Here is a 17,586-nt window from a genome sequence, read left to right as displayed (position 1 = left end):
TGCATTAACTCAACAGACATTACACACTCCATTTCTCTTCCACCAGTCCTGAGGAAGATGTGGAATATAAAATATGTTGTATATTTTCCTCTCCACTGTATTCCTACATGATTAAAAAGCCAGTAGCTGATTTTTTACTGTAGGACATTTTAGACATGTTTATCTCCTCCATTTTGTTGGTGATCAGTTCTCATTCTGTATGACTTCTTAGGGATATGGTAGAAATTCATGCCTATGAAATACAGAAATATGTATTAAACATGTTATTAAGGGAGGACCATGGTTTAATCCTAGGATGGCGAAACCACTGCTGGCTGACAAGGGTGGAACACGGCATTAACATACAAAGGAAAACTCGGCTGCACAGGAGATGGTTGTTCAGGTGGATGCCCAGTGGTGATGGCCCATGAAGATACACATCTTAGATAGCCAGGGCCATCAACACCTTCCACCTGAATACAGGATTCCGGGAATCAGAGGAGGAACATCAGTCTCCTCCCAGATGAGGTTTTGTGCAGCTTCGAGTGAAGAAAGAAACCAACATGAATATGATGAACTTTGAAAGGAGACAAAGGGACTCTGCCGCAGGCAAGAAAAAGAGTATAAGAACTGTCCCTGTGGAGCAGCAAGTGTGGACGGAGGGGGATTCAGTACGATGGAGGCCGAATCTGCGTTCACCCAGCCTGTATCCCGGGGTCTGCGCTGTCATTTTTGATTGGTGGCTGTTGGGACTGTAATATGGTCGCGAATTTTTTTTTTTTTTAATTTTTATTACTACTGGGTCTATTTTTATTTTTACCTATAACATGACTGAACACAGCCGGCCTGTGAGGACTATTGACCACTGGTATTAATACCCCATTGCTCTGGGGAATATCCTTTCAGTAAACTGCAACACAAGGCAAAATTTAGAAGGTAAGTACTTTTTAACAAAGTGATTCATTGTCCCAGCTAGAAAAACTTTTTAAAAATTTGTTTGAAGGAGGCTTGTGTTTCTAAAAATCAGGTCCTGATTCAGGACACCCAAAACTAGTCATTTGTGGGGAGGGGAGGAAGAGTGAATTTAAAGCACAAACAGGAAAAATTTAATCTCAAATGACCCCATCACTAATGGCTGAGCAGGATACAACTTGAGGTATTTGGGGAAAAAAAATGACTACTTTGCAGTATCAAGTTATTTAATTTTAAGAATTTCAAAACCATTTCAGAAGCTGAAAATTTAGAGAAGAGGATAATGAAACTCAACTTTTGTCCACTATTCAAAATGGATGATATTCCTTATGGCAACAGGTCACATGAGAGCATTTGGAAGATCGTGTGTAAAAAGAAAGAAGTGGCTTTACTAAAACACAAATGTGCCTCAGCAAATAAACACATCATATATAGACAGCTGGGGCAAGTGATATATCCATGTGAATTATATTCTCTATTTATATTGGTGAGGAAATTATGGGAATAATTCCAACAAAATAAGTCAATGTTCTGTTATTAAACATACTTACAATTAAGCTGTTATGTAGAACCTTCCTCTTCTGCTTTTCATTCTCATATTTCTCTGTCACCTCTTGTAGCGACTGCTCAAGATCAAAAGCTTTTATCTGAAACACTAGAAGAAAGCAGTTTCAGAGATATAAACTCCATGACTTTACAAAAGGAGTTGTCCAGTAGCACCTCATGAAATATAAGCACAAACCTTCTCAACTTCTACCAAATTTCAGTTAGGAGGCTTGGTTTCTGATTTACTAGACATCTATGAAAAATCTGATCATAGTTCTTGCTATGTGAAGCTACAAATTATTACCACAACTATACATGTGAAGTCTTGAAAAGCAATCAATAATGTAAGATATTTAAAGGCAGCCCATATGTGTCATTTTAATCAGAGTGATGTTATCTGCCAGCAAAGCCTGAAACGTACATTTGAAGCAGCCTGCTGCTAGATGGGGCTGTCACTTGCAAAGCTCATACCACATCTGCATTTATTAGACTCATGTGGGCTTACTTGACAAGAAGTTACCCTGTCATCTACCCTCAGCCTCACTTACAGTGCTACTAATCCTTTACAACAGTTGTAAGGTTCCCCTTTAAGATAGGTCCATCATTCCATGAGGAATTCATAGAAAAGATGGACCATTTGAACCTTAGGGAGTCTTTCACCAAACTGAAAAGACTTTTATGGATCATTATAAAAGCCTTCTAACTTGACAAATCGTTTTATTTCACCCAATTGTATTAACACTGAGCAGGCCTAAAACAAACATACAGCCCAGAAGACACATTATGCGACTATAAGCTTGTGTAAAAAGCAAGTTTTTAGGAATCCCAGTGGGAAATCAATATTGTATCAAGAAGTCAAAACCAGGGTCTGAGAGCTGAATTAGCCATATGGCCACCAGCCTCAGTATGTGCTACCTTGCAGAGCAAGGAACAGACTTAGTATCTCAGCATGGTCACACATACAATTTAATCTCTCTGGTATAGACTAAAAAACAGATTATTTCAAGGGACATGTGTACACTAGAGATTCCTAAGATCTCTTTTTTCTAATACCCATGCTGCTCATCTCCAGCTCACAGTGTTCGTCAACAAGTGCATGCATGCAGGGGAAGCATAATGTTAATAGCTGGGGAATCAATGTCTAGGAGTTTCACTATGAAAAATCCTTCTTCTGTATCCAGCAAGAGAGTATCCAATGGAGTAACATGAGCATGCTTTGGTTTGGAGCATCCCATGTAAATATGTTACCATAAATTTTCAGAAGGGCCACTTACCGTCACTGGCCCCTAATTATACTGTAATTTTTAAAACACAAGGTTAGAGTCCATTGATTACATAAGTAATATTTCATTTATTATTTAAGTAACTTCACAATAAGTATCTCCATTTACATATTTGTGTACACACACTTTGAGTTCCCTAAGTCTCTGAAACAAGCAGTAAGGTAAAGCTGAGGGTACTCTTCCGTCATTCCAGTCCTGAAAGAAAAAAAGTTTCCTGATGCATAAAGTATTTCTAAACTTTTTTTTTTTTTTTCTGAAAGTAGTTATGCAGTTACAAATACAAACACTGATTTAACATTTTCCTACTTTTCTGCTTGGCATCAAATGCAAGCTATACAGGCGTTACATTTTTATCCTTAACCTCGGGATAGACATTGGGTACATCTGTTTTAAAATACTAGTGACACACTCTTCATTAGGCAAGAGAAGTAGTCACCACATGAATGCAGCCATTACAAACATCCCTTTCCCCCATCCTTCGCCCATTTCATTGATTGATATGGAAATTTCCTGGGAGCTGGGAATGCCAGCAATTTCTCTGTTTAAATGTTACTGATCACAGTAACATCAGTCTAACAGTTGTGATGTCTTGCAAGCATATTCAGGACTGTAACCTTTACAGTGTCCTTCCTTCAATCGACAGTCCCAGAGCTTTTTATTCCCTCCCCTTCAGTGCTGCACCAGACATTCTGATGTGCTCACACAACTTTTTCTTCAGTCAAACAAAGGTCTAAAAGTAATCCCTGATCTGTTCTGTGTGTGGTTTCACAAAGAGATATACACACATAACACAAAGTTCCATAACAGGAACATGAAAAATAGGAGTAGCGTAATCTAGCACAGCCACAGCACGTCTGAGATATGGATGTGTAGCAGTCCCCATAGTTCCTGGGGGTTCTTAATGCTTCTTGCCAGTCAACTACAACGTTGAAATTTATCTACTCAAATGCTTCTTCTGTAATTTTCTCCCTTGTTTTCAATGTCTATTTTAAGATTAAACTGGTAATATATACTTAGGGCTTTCTGTCTACAAAAGATTGCATGTAATTTAAGGATGGCAATTCCAATGGTCATATTTAACCTTAACAATAGAATCTCCATCTAAAACACCTGACAGAGAACTGAAAACCAGCCAAATTCAAAACAAAAGTCATCCACCAAAGTGGATGGTAATTTTGTTATAGTTAGGGAAGTTTCTCCTACTTATGATTTCAAAGAACAATGCACCAGGAAATACAAATTGAGAACAGTCAACGGAATTCTGCCAGGTCTCTGAAGACTACTTATTATTTACACCACAGTAGCTCAAGTGCCAAACTCAATCTTATATCTGTGCATTTAGACCCCTGCTCCAATAAGAGAAAACTTCACTTTTCAGATAAAGTTAATTTTCAACTTTGGAATTTTTTCCTTGAAGGAGCATTTTCTCTACAAGAATAATACAGTAATCAAATAAATTTTATTTATAATTTAGTACTTAACATACAGAAATCAGTTCTGTAAACACCCATCACCAAGAGTGCTGTTTGTTGCTATTGACATGAGGAGTCCCATCAGAACCAAATCAGTCCCAAAATGAAATAATTCAAGGAAAAAAGCCATATCTTTTAAATGGTGGCACATGGATTTCAGAGCATCACAAAGGGCCTCTGATTGTAAATATGTGTATCTGTTGTAGTTCACCAGGCTGCTACACATCAGACAATTTAAGCATTGCATGTGTCATGTGATTCTCAGGCCTGGTAGGAGCTTCACCAGAATCAAGGATATTGAAAGCAACTGCAGAGTTCCACACCATGGGATTCAGGTGTAGGACCAATACACTTAATCCTCAGGGATGAGGGCAGAGTGTACCAGTGCACTGGTTCTCTTTCCTATGTATACGTGAACAAGGAAGTGTCTGAATTCCAAAACAGCAATCCATGTGCTGTTAGTATCTAGAGTCCAGCAGATGCAACTGGTTTTTGATTTTGAAGGTTTTTTTGTGTTTTTTTTTCTCAATAAATACACAGAAATATTAAAAATCAAGTCTATCCTAATTTCAGGCAGCATTTTCAGGAACCTCTGAAATAATCCAAGCCCTTTCTTGGTACAGTCAAAAGCAGACAAATTTCAGCTTTATAAAGCAATGCATTCTTTATTTGGCTCTTCTAAAATAGCCAAGATAACAAGCCTGAGAACTTCAGTTTTAAAATTTTACAGCTGAGCCAACTCAGCAGCAGTCTAATAGCACCTGTAATCCACACAAAAGACAAATTCAAATTATCAGTCATAACCTCTGCAGTACTTCTAATGCTTCAGAATTCCTTCATGATTTAATGTCAAACAAAAAACAAATGCTACAATTTTAGTGACACATTTCTCAAAAATCAAACTCAACCTTTTAACATTAGTAACATTAAACAATTACATTGTTGATGTTACATGTTTGAAATCTAAGTGCAATGAGTCTTACTTTGCATTGCTTCATTCTGCAGCTGTATCCCCTGGACTGCTGCCAGAACTTGGTAAAGACAAGTCTTGCTTTCAAGTTGAAAGCCTTTTGAAAGCTCAAGAGCAAATGAATGAAGGCTCTTCAGGTCTTGCTTAAGTCTCTTCTCAGCAAGAAGAAAAATATGTTATAAAGACACAGAACCAGCAGTTAAGAAGAATCAATATAACAACCAAAATTATTACGGTGAGACATCACAGGCAAGAAGAACCCTCTATTTGATGAAAGGAAGCCTTCAAGAGAATACCTTTCAGTATGTTTAGAGAAGAATCCTGCAAAACATTTAGCAATGTAATTTCCTAAAATTTTCAGCAAGATTTTATGGATCCTTATCACTTTATCATACCTATTTTGACTGTAACACAGCTTCAAGTATAACCAAGTCTCTTTGTTATTTCATCAGACAAAAATAAGTATGTGTGGGCTCTGTCGACTTTTAAGTCATACCCAGAATTAGCAATGAAAAATTGTGATCCATATATCCCTTACTTTCATTTTCCACACTTGGATCAGAAGGTATTTGCTAGGATTCAGTTGAGGCATGTTCTATGACAACAGATGTATTCTGAAAAAAACCCAGAAACTGATGTTGTTCAGAAAAGTATTTGTATTACATATGTAATTCAGCGTAATATACATGATGAGTCTTTTAAATGTTTGTAAGATCAGCCTATATTCACTTACAAGTCCACTTAAATAAAAACAAATTGACCTGATTTTAGGATTAGTAAAGTTCTTGACATCCAAGTCCTGAAATGGACACATAAAACCATCTCTAAGGTGAACTTAACAATACCTTATGCCACAGAAACACTGATATTTTATTGTCAGTCTATGTTACAAAGTGTTACATGTTCTGTGACATTTTATTTTTCTAACTGTGGTACTGACCTTGAATTAATTAATTTGTTTCAATGATAAAAAGGCAATCTAAACTAAAGGGACAAAATCATTGCATTTCTCACTCTCAAAAGCCATACAATGTAAATGGGAAGGAGTATCTTTTTGTTATTATGGGTATAGTATGACTGTTCATCTAGACTTTCATTTAGAGAGCTTTGCTCCCTCCTAATATTCATTGACATCTCATAGTTTACTACCTCGATCCACTGGTATTGCATCACAAGCAGTTCTGCCATTCTAGCTAATCAAAAATGTAAAATACTACTAAAAAATTTACAAAGCACAACTGCTATAATTAGAATAAAACAGTATAGGTCCATACAACAATCATCTAGTCCAACAATGCTCCAGTTCAGCTGTATCCTTTGTCTGTTAAGAATCAGATTTTTTTCCTGAGATACTTTTTGGTCATTTTATGCAGGCATTCATTGCTGCCCTGAGAAAAGCTGATATTTGTAGCTTCACAAAGTACATTGACAAAGGCAGATATTATGGTACTGGCACTAGGAGAACAGTTTCAGTCTCTCTGATGCAAAATTAAAACCTGAGTGAGCATACAGCAAACTGCTGTTCTTGTGAGATCTGCCAGAGAACTCTTAGTAATCAGTGGAGTTCTCAAATGCCTTTTTCAAAGGATTTGCCTACCTGGCTAAAGTATATCACAATTACCGTTTCCAGGGATGTCTGTATGATAGTCAGATGGGGAATTGTAAAGTTTTGTCTACAAAAATATCTATCTCGAGTATTAACAGCACCCTATATGTAAGATCCTGGAGTTTGGGACCATCCATTTCTACCAGCCTCTCAGGTGACTTTGTAGCCTATTACAGCAAAACCACTATGAAATCATTGTCACACCCCACTGTAAGCCCTGTTGTGAATACAATAAAGCCACAGATCAGGTCCATATCACACCATTTTCTGGGGTTTACTATATTTGATAAGTATGTAAATATTTAGGGCATTGATTATATCTACATTATTACTAAATGCCTTTACCTTTATTGCTCCATGCAGCTGGGTTAAAACAGAACTCTTCTGAAATTCCATCTGTTGGCCATGAGCAGCATAGAGCTGCAATACTTCATTAGTGCTTCTTCCAGCCAACCCTTGATACTATTCAAAAAAGATCACAAAAAAATCACTTAAAGCACTCATGTTTCCTATTGCATCCTGTCCCCTTTTTCTCTGTAAATATTTGTAATTCATCTATCTGATTACATAGGATGTTGCCAATACTTAATTTCTTTGCTTTTACCTTTTTCTGAGTTATGTGAAGAATCACCTCATGGTAACAGACCAACATCACAAAATTCTACTTTCTTCGGTCATAAACCTGAGCATCACATTACTAAAATGCTTCTGCAGTACCTAAACTCTCTTATTTATGTGGATCTAAAAGGTTAAAACTGTGCCTTCACTTAGGGAAAAGGGCTAGATACACAGTCCATTAAGAGTCTCTGGAAACAAGATTTAATGCAGAAAGCACCGTGGAAGGATGTGAAGCAGAACAAAGACAAACATATACATGTTAACTGCTGAAGTTCTGAAGTAATGGGTAACACACAGCCCCCAGCTTTGTGCCCCCTGACAACACCAACTCCACTACAATCAGTGGGGTTGCCACGGTGCCAAACTGAGCCAGCAAAACCCTACTCTGGCCCTTCAGAGATTACAGCAACCAAAGCAATTTTTCAAGTTTGTGGAGAAGAATGCTTTCTAACAGTCTAAAATTACCTATTATGCAAAAGCAATTTTTACGGCCACTTGAGAATTTTTTGAGATGTTGAAATCAAAAGGAAAATAGAAATGATGCAACATTAAATATTTACAGGCTTGAATGCAAGAAGACTCATCTCGGTAGAGACTTGTTGTGAAATTCTGCAATATAGAAGAATCTGCATAACGCTTAAAAATGCATTTTTGTAATTTTCTGACAGTCCTGGTGCTTAAAATGAACTGCAAATTCAGCTATTTTCCCCTGCCACCTGTTCACATTTATCATTCATTAACCAGTATCAATTACCTCTTTATTATTGAAATGCACTTGTCTCTTGCACTGACTTATATCCTACTTTACTCACACCACATTTTATTCACACTGTGATTGTAATTCCCTGTTATTTAAATTAGCAAAGCATAGAGGAGTACAATAAAAGACATGAAAGAACTAAATCTACTCACAATGGATTTGATTCAATTCTAATCATCTGATAATAGGTAAAAAGCAAACATTTAATTGCAGTTTAACTACAGGAGATACTGGCAAAAACAATACAACATCCTGGAGCAAGTGGAAGCTCTGTACAACAATGCACCACCTTAGCACTATTACAAAAAGTTCTTAGAAGAAATAGCAGGAAGAGATTTGGTTGGTTTTTTTTTTTAATTGTTACAGGCTTTAACGTCCCAGATGTTGAGATTGATTCTATACAGTGTTTAGACACTCTGAAAATCTAAAGATTTTCAAGACTCATGTAACTCAGATGCAATATTCACAAACAGCTTCACAAAAATGCACACTAGTAGTGCACCAGAATTAGTGTCTCCTGAAAATAAGCTTATGTATATAAGCAATTGCAGTACTCAAGCCTTGTTAAGTAAGCTTAGGGTAGTTAAAACCTCCTTTTAGCACCTAATCTGCACCATCTGCACAGATTCCCCATGACCCTCCACATTTCTAAACACTAAGATAAGAGCAGAAAGTTCATGCTACTGTCATTGCATCACTTCATCTATTAAGTTCATCTTTATTGCAAATGTTGCCTTGATTTTGGGGTTTTCTCCACTAATATAGTTTTAACATTCACCAGAGTTATTCATAGGTCAGCACTTGCAAACCTGTGTTTGAGCATAAAAGCAAAAAATGGACTAAAACATTTTTATAGTCAGCTTTATTATAAGCAGAAGTGAAACAGAACTATTTAATAGTGTTCGCCAAAGTGAATTCTCAGTTTTGCAATCAGATCCATTCTGGCAGACTTGGCTTTACCTAAAGAAGGCTGCAGGACCAGGACCTCAATGACTGCTAGTAAAAGCAAGGGCTATGCAGGTACATAAACAGACTTCCAAACAGAAAAAGCAAGGCAAAAAGGAGAACTACCTAGAAATCTGAGTGCCTATGTGCAGTAACAACCCCTCCAGCATGCTGCTGGGATAACAATACACCAGGCTGCAGAACACAGGAGAAGTGCTGAAATTCATCACTGTCTCAAGGAACTAAGGGAAGATCTGTAGCAGGAGATAACATTTTAATAAGACTGATGCAACCTATGGACAAACATTTACACTGCAAATCCTAATTTACGGCAATCCTCATAAATTTGTCTCTAAAGCCTCCCAACTCACTCCAAACAAAATGAATCCAATTAGCAAGTTAAGAATAAGGCCTCTCTTAACCCTGGCTCCAGTGACTGAACTTGTTACAGCTCAATCACTCAGGCAGCTCCACTGGCAGATCTGAAGGATCAGGGATAGACAGTCAAGGGCGGTAGCTTTTCTCACCAGCAGAGCTTGTAGAATATTAGGACATATGGTGGAATACTGCACAACCTTAAATAATACTAATTTCAATTAGTATTTTTTTTTAATAGAGAGTCTTCAGTTAAGGTAAAACTATTTCGCAGATGTCAGTTCAGCTCGCATTTTCAGATTGCTGGGGCACATTAACCAAGAAGAGGCAAATTTTTAAAGTGTATTTAAATAACTGCCTGAATCAGTGCAAGAACCATTAGTGCAAGGTTAATGCAAAGGATTTAATTTGACGTTGTTCCTGACCGATGGTGGTAACACTGCCCAAACTCTTTGTGTTTGTGTAGGTGACCATTTCTTTCAGCAGATTTTTCAATAAAATGAAGCAGTGCTCTATTTGAAAAACAAGACTTCATTGTCCGATACACAGACAACTCCCTCCTATATCTGATATACCTTACTGACTAGAAAAATTGATTTCTTGTGCTTGTGAGGATAAAAAATAATCAGCTGAAATACTTAAGGCTTTCAATGAATATGGTAAAGAGGAACAAAGATAATAAAAATATTTCCTCAGAATAAATTAGTGTTCTTCTGTATACCTAGCAAAACTCATTTCAGATATACCGCCTGTTTCCAGTTAGACTTTGAAAAATGTTAAACCCACTTTTATCCACGGGAGTTAGCAAACCCACAGGGAGGGCAAATGGCTTCCCTGAGGTCACCCAAGCAGTTAATGTTTCAGCCCAGATTAGAAACTCTTGGCCAACAGTTTCCACCACCACTAATACTGACAGCTGGCTCTGCTCTAGCAGCCTACATCTATATTCAAAATTCTTTAGATCTCTGAAATCCACCCCCCCCCACCTTTGAAGGCCCCAAACATTATCACAGGCTTCTCCTTATTTCAGTGAGGATCTAGGAATAACCTATGCTTCTGTAGAGGGATACAAGGCAATGAGGGCATCCAGTTATTGCTGTGTGACAAGGCAAATGTGCAACAATACCAGTACTAAAACACACACAGCAGGGCATCCCTGGTAAGTCTACTCCTAAAGAAATGTCTCTCCTGCACTCTGCGAACAGTTCCTTTCAAAGCATCATCCCAATTGTGCCTAAAAAGCATTCCTGAAAAGTCTGCCATTGTCTTTTAGACAAACATATTTCCTGTAAGGAGAAAGAAATATTCCACATTTAATGCTTCCAGAGTCATTATCTCAGTTCAGCTTTCTAGATTTAAAACAATAGCAAATACTGAAATTCAAGCTGACTTCTATTTACTTAATCAGCCTATTATTATTGCTACCATTCATGATTTTGAAAAGAAAGAGATGCTGAGCCTTAGATGTTCAGAGACTTTTCCCAACTGGTAAAGAGGGCAAAACCTGAATAGAGGAAGGCAGATATTTCTGTGCTTTTTTGTTTTTTTTTTTCCTATTTACACAAGAATTCTTTATGGGGAAAAAAAAACAAACAAAAAAACAAACAAACAAAAAAAAAAAAACAAACAAAAAACCAGTCACCTCTGCAAGTTTTAGATGAAGAACAGCATTTTCAGTTTCCAGGACAACTATTCTTTCTTCTTTGGTCTAAGGAACAAAATCCACCCAAATACACAAAAATGAAAATTTAAAAAACACAAGCCTGATTAATATAGTTTCATTGTGATAGCCTTCGTTACCATATTCCACTGTTTCTCAAACTCCTGAGATCAATAGACTACCTACCCCCATCTCGTAATCACAACAGTATTTGTATAAGAGCATGCAAAAATTAGGATAAACTGTTATTATTCCTTTATTTCTATCTTTTCTGTTAGGTTGCTTGCTTGTGTGGCAACGCATAGGTACACAATTTCAAGCGCTTTTGCTTTGCGAAACCACCTCCTTCTGGCATTTTCCAGGACCGTGCTCCTTAGAAAAGCACTATTTTATTTATTTATTTATCCATAAGCACGTAAGTTTCCATTTCCAAGGCAGCAGCATTGTTAGAGGCGTTCAACGCCAGGCGCTCCCTCAGCACAGGGGGGGCCTCCCGAGAGCACCGAGCGCCCGCCCTACTCGGCGGACAGCTGCTCACTACTCTGACACTCCACTTCTATCCCAGCGCCAGCTGGAGCAGGCTGCTCCGACACACGGGCGCCTAACAAGCCGCTCCGCACTGCCGCACTCGGGATGCCCGCCTAGGAATCGGCCGGGCCCGGCCGCGCCCTCCCCGCCCTCCAGCCCGGGGCCGAGGCGCCGCCCCGCAGCGCGTGCCCGCCCGCAGGCCCCGCCACGGCCCCGCCCCGCGCCCCCTCACGCGCAACCGCTGCTCCAGCTGCCGCAGGCGCTGCGCCCACACGGAGCTCGGGTCGAACTCGCGGCGCGGCCGCATCATCCCGCCTGGTTCCGCGCCCAGGCGGAGCAAGAACTCCTCCGGCTCCGGCGCCGGCGGGGATTTAACCCGGGACGCGTCTGGGGCGGTAGCGCAGCTGCCATGGCGACGGGCCCGCCCTTTCCCCGCCCAGCGGCCTGCGCTGCGATTGGCTGAGCGAGAGCCACCACCTGCCAGCCGCGCTCCGGCTCTGAGTGGCAGGGCAGCCAACCAATCCGCGAGCAGGAAGCGAGAACGGGGCGGAGCCACGGGTTGCCTATGATGGAGAGCGCCCCCTGCAGGGAGACTGAGCAGGGAACGGGTGTGGTGTGCATGGAAGTGGAGGTGGAGGTGGAGGTGGAGGTGGAGGTGGTCCCTCCGCCTGCAGCGTCCCGATCTCAGAGACCATGGCCAAGGATTCGGGGAGGGAGTGCAGGAATAGAAGGAAAGCCTGGACGTCCCAAGGCTGGTGTAAGGCTACCCGGTTCCTGGGCTCAGGGGCACAAACCTCACATCAGCGCAGAGGATGAGGAGGAGAAGGACAGAGTTAAGAGCTCTGCTATTGGCTACACGACTTCCCCCCTAAGCAGTTGGTGATGCGTGCTTTGGGCTAAGACTGTAAGGGACACAAAGAAGATTAAGGGACAGAAACATCTGTTACACGGAGCGTGCTGGGGGAAGCGTAGCCTGGAGGAAGGGAAGGCTGAGGTGGATCCAGACAGTACGTGCAAGTACCTGATGGGAGAGTATGAACACCATAGACTGTGCTCTGTGGTGCCCGGGGCCAGGACAAGATATCTAAGGACAGTGTGAGGATATTGGCACAGGCTGTTCAGAGAGATGATGGAGTGTCCATCCTTGGAGCTACTCAAACCCCAATTAGACCCAGCCCTGGGCAAGCAGCTGTAGCTGACCTTGCTTTGATGCAGAGCTGGTTGATTCACCACAGAGGCTGTTTAGTAACTGCAAACATGGCCAGCATTAGGGCTGGTCTTAGCACAAGGACAAAGCTTGTGGGTTCAGGTTGTGTGGGACTCCTGAGGAGCTGCCCTGAGCAGGAGCTATTCATCCAGGCTGTGGCTGGGGGTCTCACACTGAGGTTTCCAAGGTGAAAATGTGACATGCATTAGCAATATTACTTGGTACTCTACTGTATTGCACTGAAAGATTTATATGGTCTTGAAAGTCATTATACTATTTGGTTATAAAATATGTAAGTATGCCAGATGCAGACATGTCAGCTTCTTGGAAGTGGGAAATAGCACTATTTTTGCACTATAGTTGTTTGGGTTTCTTTTTTTAAAAACCAAAACCAACATGATAATTACAGAGGAATCCAATTCTGCAAAATAGCAGTGTTAAGTTACTCTCTGCTGAACATGGTAAATGTGCTCTTGTATGGACAGTACAAAATCCAAAGACACAGAGCAGTGAATCCCTCCATGTTTGGCACTAAAGGGATAGTGTTCCTTTCCTAAGGAACCCAGATACAGCCCAGCTATCACAGACCAAACCAAACACCCTGTGCAGCTCTATCCACCATCTTCTGAGATCCTGCATCTTCAACAAGCTGCTACAATTTATAGCCTCTGTTTAAAAAATTAAAAAAAAAAAAAGACCCATCTGGCTGGTTGTAGTTAGGTTTGACACATAAAAGTGTAACTCGGCAGTTCCTCCTTGCAACTAGTTCTGCTTTGATGGAAAAATGAGAACTGACAAATGAATACAAGGAAAAAAAACAGTTCCAAAAGTGTTGTAATGGTGTGGATGTTACGGGATGTTGGCACTAAGTACGGCAGACAGGATTTTAATCAACATCAGCTATTTTGGGGAGGATGATTTAGTTGCTTGCAGGGTGTGACTCACATTTCTTGACAATGAGCTGTGATTTTATATGTAATTCTTATCCTGCAGCAGCAGTCAAGTCAGAACAATGTTATTTACCAGTGAAACTCAGCTTCATCCCAGAAGGATCACTTCTGAAGTGTAACAGTTAATCTCTCCCTTACTGTGAATTTTTCCCACTATTAATGAGATTAAGGATCTTGTTTCTGTAGGCTTTAACAGACAAGACTTAATTTATTAGCACCCTTTGAAGTAGTAACCTAAAACAGAGTATCCACTACTCCTGTCATTTCTGTATGCTCCTCTGAAGGTCAAATAGTACTGAAAATTGTCCCATCCATAGAAAAACAAATCTTAGTATGACACGTGACTCTTCATAACAGCAGCAAATCTCCTTAGGGATCTTCCATCTGTTTCCAAAGCTTAGGAGAGGTTGCTTGATGAACAAAACTGCCTGTTGGTGAGACCTGGGAAAGAAACAACTATAAAATCCAGCTCTCTTCTAGCAATGCTGCCAGGCTGTGTGGCAGCACACCCTTCTACACTGGTTCACTGCTTTGAAGAATCTTTTTCCCCCAGCTTTCACCAACTTGATCCCCTATTCCCCCTGCAAATGCAAGGCCCTGCCATATTACAGATCCTGCTGTGGAACTTCAAGGCCAGAAATTTCACGGAACTGTCTAAATCAACATTTAAGTCTATTAATTTTAGCATCAGTGAAATACCATACATGGATTATAAAATCTGTCAGTGTATTATAAATCTTAGGATACTATTAGGTAAGCATTCTCTTGAATACTTCTGATGCATTTCACTTTAACCCCAGCGGTGGAACCAACAAGACCTAAGAGGTCCCAGCTCCACAAACTTTTGATGAGTTGTCCATTCAAACATTCCTAAATGCAGAATGGGTCAAAAAGCATTTGGGGAAAAAGTCCAGGAGAGAAGGCCATTATCTCTCTTCTGCCAAACACAGAGAGATTCTGCTGTACATCCCCGCATTTTCTACTGCCTCTGTGAGGTAGGTGACATTTTCCACACTGAGCAGATGGTAACTTGAGACTGCTGTACTGCACACAACCTGTAAACATTATTTGGTGAAGCTGTAAATATCTCATTGCACATTCTTTAGTAACTGTAGTTGAGTTCTGAGCACCTGTCAGTAACAATAAACTGAGATTCTCTGGGCAGGTGTATTGCACTGTGGTCTTATTAAGTTTACCTGCCATTACAACTGGGAAAGAAGTGAGCTAGCTCCAAAATTTTAGCCTGTGAGGCTTTGCCTTCTGGAACACACAACCAGTAACTGACCCTGAGACAGCAGTATCATTTGACAAAACAGGAGGAAGAGCCAATTCTTTTCACATACATGAGTCACTGCATGTGTTTTAAGACTGTTATTACTGAAGCTCACTTTTTACCAGCACTATGTTTTGTGTTGTCTCATTGAATAAGGAGGTAAAGAACAGTCTTGTTTATTCTACTACTTATGTACTCATTGCTTGACATACAAACATTAATCTGTATGATCAAGTATATTGCTTATTATTTCAGGGAACAGGATGCATACTATGGACTTGGTCAACATCTTCATTTCACTGCCTTTTCTTCAAACGCCAGCAAGACTGTAGTACAGACTACCTAAAGGAGTGGAACAACAGTGTATATGGAATGATAGGTGCAGAAGGCAGAATTTAACACAGATTCAAAATTATTTGTTTTGTAGAGAGCTGACTGCATATGCAAATATAACTTCACACAGTTATCACTGTAAGGACCATCATCAGTAAAAACACCAAGAGCTGTGCTGCCAACCTGACATCTCATGTACCTCAAGAGAAGCAGATGCTGCACTGCCCAACAGCATCACACTAGTGTGCTCACTGAGCAAGCCCAAAACATTTTTCCCATTGGAAATTGTCGGGGTTCTGGGGGTGGGATGACCCCGAGATAGTAGAAAGTCTTTTTGCTCCCAGCCCCACAACCAAAGAAGTAGAGATTCGTCACTTCTGCTTTTCAAGGTTATTTTTCCTTATCTATAACATTCTTTCCCTGACCAGCTGAGATCGGTCCAGCAGGCTGGGTTGCGGCACCCTGTCTGCCCTTGGGGTGGTACTCTGTCTCACCCCTCCAAAATGTACAGTATATTCTAAGCCTGTGGTCCTGCCCTGAACCATCCTGTATCTGTAACCCCATTGGCCCAAGTGTTATTCCGCACCCACTTTGAATTCCCCTCTTAAGCTGTGCTAGCGAAATCAATGCTCTCTTAGCCTTTCTCCTCTCTTAGCCCATCTCCCCTCTTGCTCCCTCCCTCCCCTAGGCTTTCCCTCTCCCCCTCCCTCCCCCTTTCCCCTTCCCCCTCAGTAACCATGCTGCTCCCGGGGATGGACCCCCAATAAACCCCCATCTAATCAGCACCCTCAGAAGCCATGTGGAGTCTCCTTTCCTGCCTGCTGCTGCCAGCCAACTCACAGCCTAGGGTGCCCTCCAGGGACTCCCCGGGGTGCCCCCACCAATGAACTGCAACAGTGGTATTAACATTGTATACTAAGAACAAGGTGTACTTTATTTACAATAATTTTCCAATACCTATCACCTATGGTAGACAGTCTGTCTCTACTCTAAACCAGTCAAGAAGTGTCACCATCACAGCAGAAGATGGAGCACAAGAAGGAGAAGGACAGGACACGTCCAAATTCCTCCATCTTGCCTCCTGAACTCCCATTCTAAAACTCCAAAATCCTACTTTTTCACCCTGTGACAAATCAGCTATCATTCTACTCAAACTCTTGTGGCTTGTAAATCTTCATACAAAGTTGGTAGTTTGTTCCATGGGCTAAAACCGAAGGCACAAATGTTTTTGACTCCGTGCCTAGGTCTCTGAGCCCCCTGCCAGGGTCTCGAGTCATCCAGAGCAGAGAGTGGAATATCCTGGGTTCCGACAGAAAATGCATCACTACTGCTGTACATCACACACAGTTCCTCTCATAATCCTTGGAATAGTTTGGTCTAGAAATAAAAGTTTCTATGACAAAGTTCACAGCTGCAATAACTACTGACTCAAATACACCACGTTTTGTTTGTACTGGCTCTTTTGTTTAGACTGAGGGACTCATACATAGAAGAGCAATGGATTGTTTAAAAGTTGAGTTACTTTTTGAGGTTATAGGAGGATCTCAATCCCATCTTCAGCAGATGGATACAGCTACAGCAGAAGGCATCTACAGCACTTGACTGGGGCTGGGCTCCCTCCCAAGCAGTGTTCGAACTGCTGACTCCCATTAACCACAGCAATCCCTGTGGAGATTGCATACACTATTTACTTTTCCAAAAGATGCCACGTTCTAGATTCCTCTTTGCTGTTACAAAAGCAACTTTGCACTTAAGGAAGATACAAATACAGTATGACTAGTCTATATAATCAACACCACTGGTCTTTACTACTTTGTAAACTGCTGATTAAGCTGTAAAAATCACTTCCTTCAAGTCAGCACTATAGGTATCAAATGAGTTAAGAACTTCTCCTCTCTGATTAGCGAAGATCAGCCTCTGTTGATTCTCCATATCAAATTAATTTGAAGTTTTCATATCAGATACTTTGCTCATAAACACATTTGCTGTGACTTTGCTCATAAACACATTTTAAGAGGACAGGCAAGTCAAAATATATTAAAAGTCCCTCTGGTTTATGATAATGTTGTTGGGAATGCAGAATTAAATAAGAATACAAAAAACATTGAA

The 17,586-nt window shown here is 40.5% G+C and overlaps 1 protein-coding gene across 4 annotated transcripts in view; it reads right to left on the bottom strand.

Annotated features, from left to right (window-relative positions):
• KIF25 (kinesin family member 25) overlaps positions 1 to 12,127 on the bottom strand; it is a 51,937-nt gene extending 39,810 nt beyond the window's left edge. For 2 of the 4 annotated variants that reach the window (XM_039707188.1, XM_039707189.1), the window contains exons 1-5: positions 11,947 to 12,127; positions 11,169 to 11,234; positions 7,174 to 7,290; positions 5,236 to 5,374; positions 1,503 to 1,606 (exon numbers count right to left, since the gene is read on the bottom strand). In XM_039707188.1, the coding sequence (XP_039563122.1) occupies positions 1,503 to 1,606; positions 5,236 to 5,374; positions 7,174 to 7,290; positions 11,169 to 11,234; positions 11,947 to 12,024 (504 nt within the window). In that variant the 5' untranslated portion in view covers positions 12,025 to 12,127. Of the gene's footprint in view, positions 1 to 1,502; positions 1,607 to 5,235; positions 5,375 to 5,760; positions 5,837 to 7,173; positions 7,291 to 11,168; positions 11,235 to 11,946 lie in introns of those variants that run through there. The other 2 variants (XM_039707192.1, XM_039707190.1) reach the window with 2 other exon arrangements.
• Between the last annotated feature and the right edge of the window lie 5,459 nt (positions 12,128 to 17,586).

This window comes from Passer montanus, unplaced genomic scaffold, assembly GCF_014805655.1.
Source record: "Passer montanus isolate IOZ18808 unplaced genomic scaffold, ASM1480565v1 scaffold2, whole genome shotgun sequence".
Taxonomy (NCBI): domain Eukaryota; kingdom Metazoa; phylum Chordata; class Aves; order Passeriformes; family Passeridae; genus Passer; species Passer montanus.
Note: the sequence above shows the minus strand (reverse complement) of the source record. Positions and strands in the feature narration are given on the sequence as shown.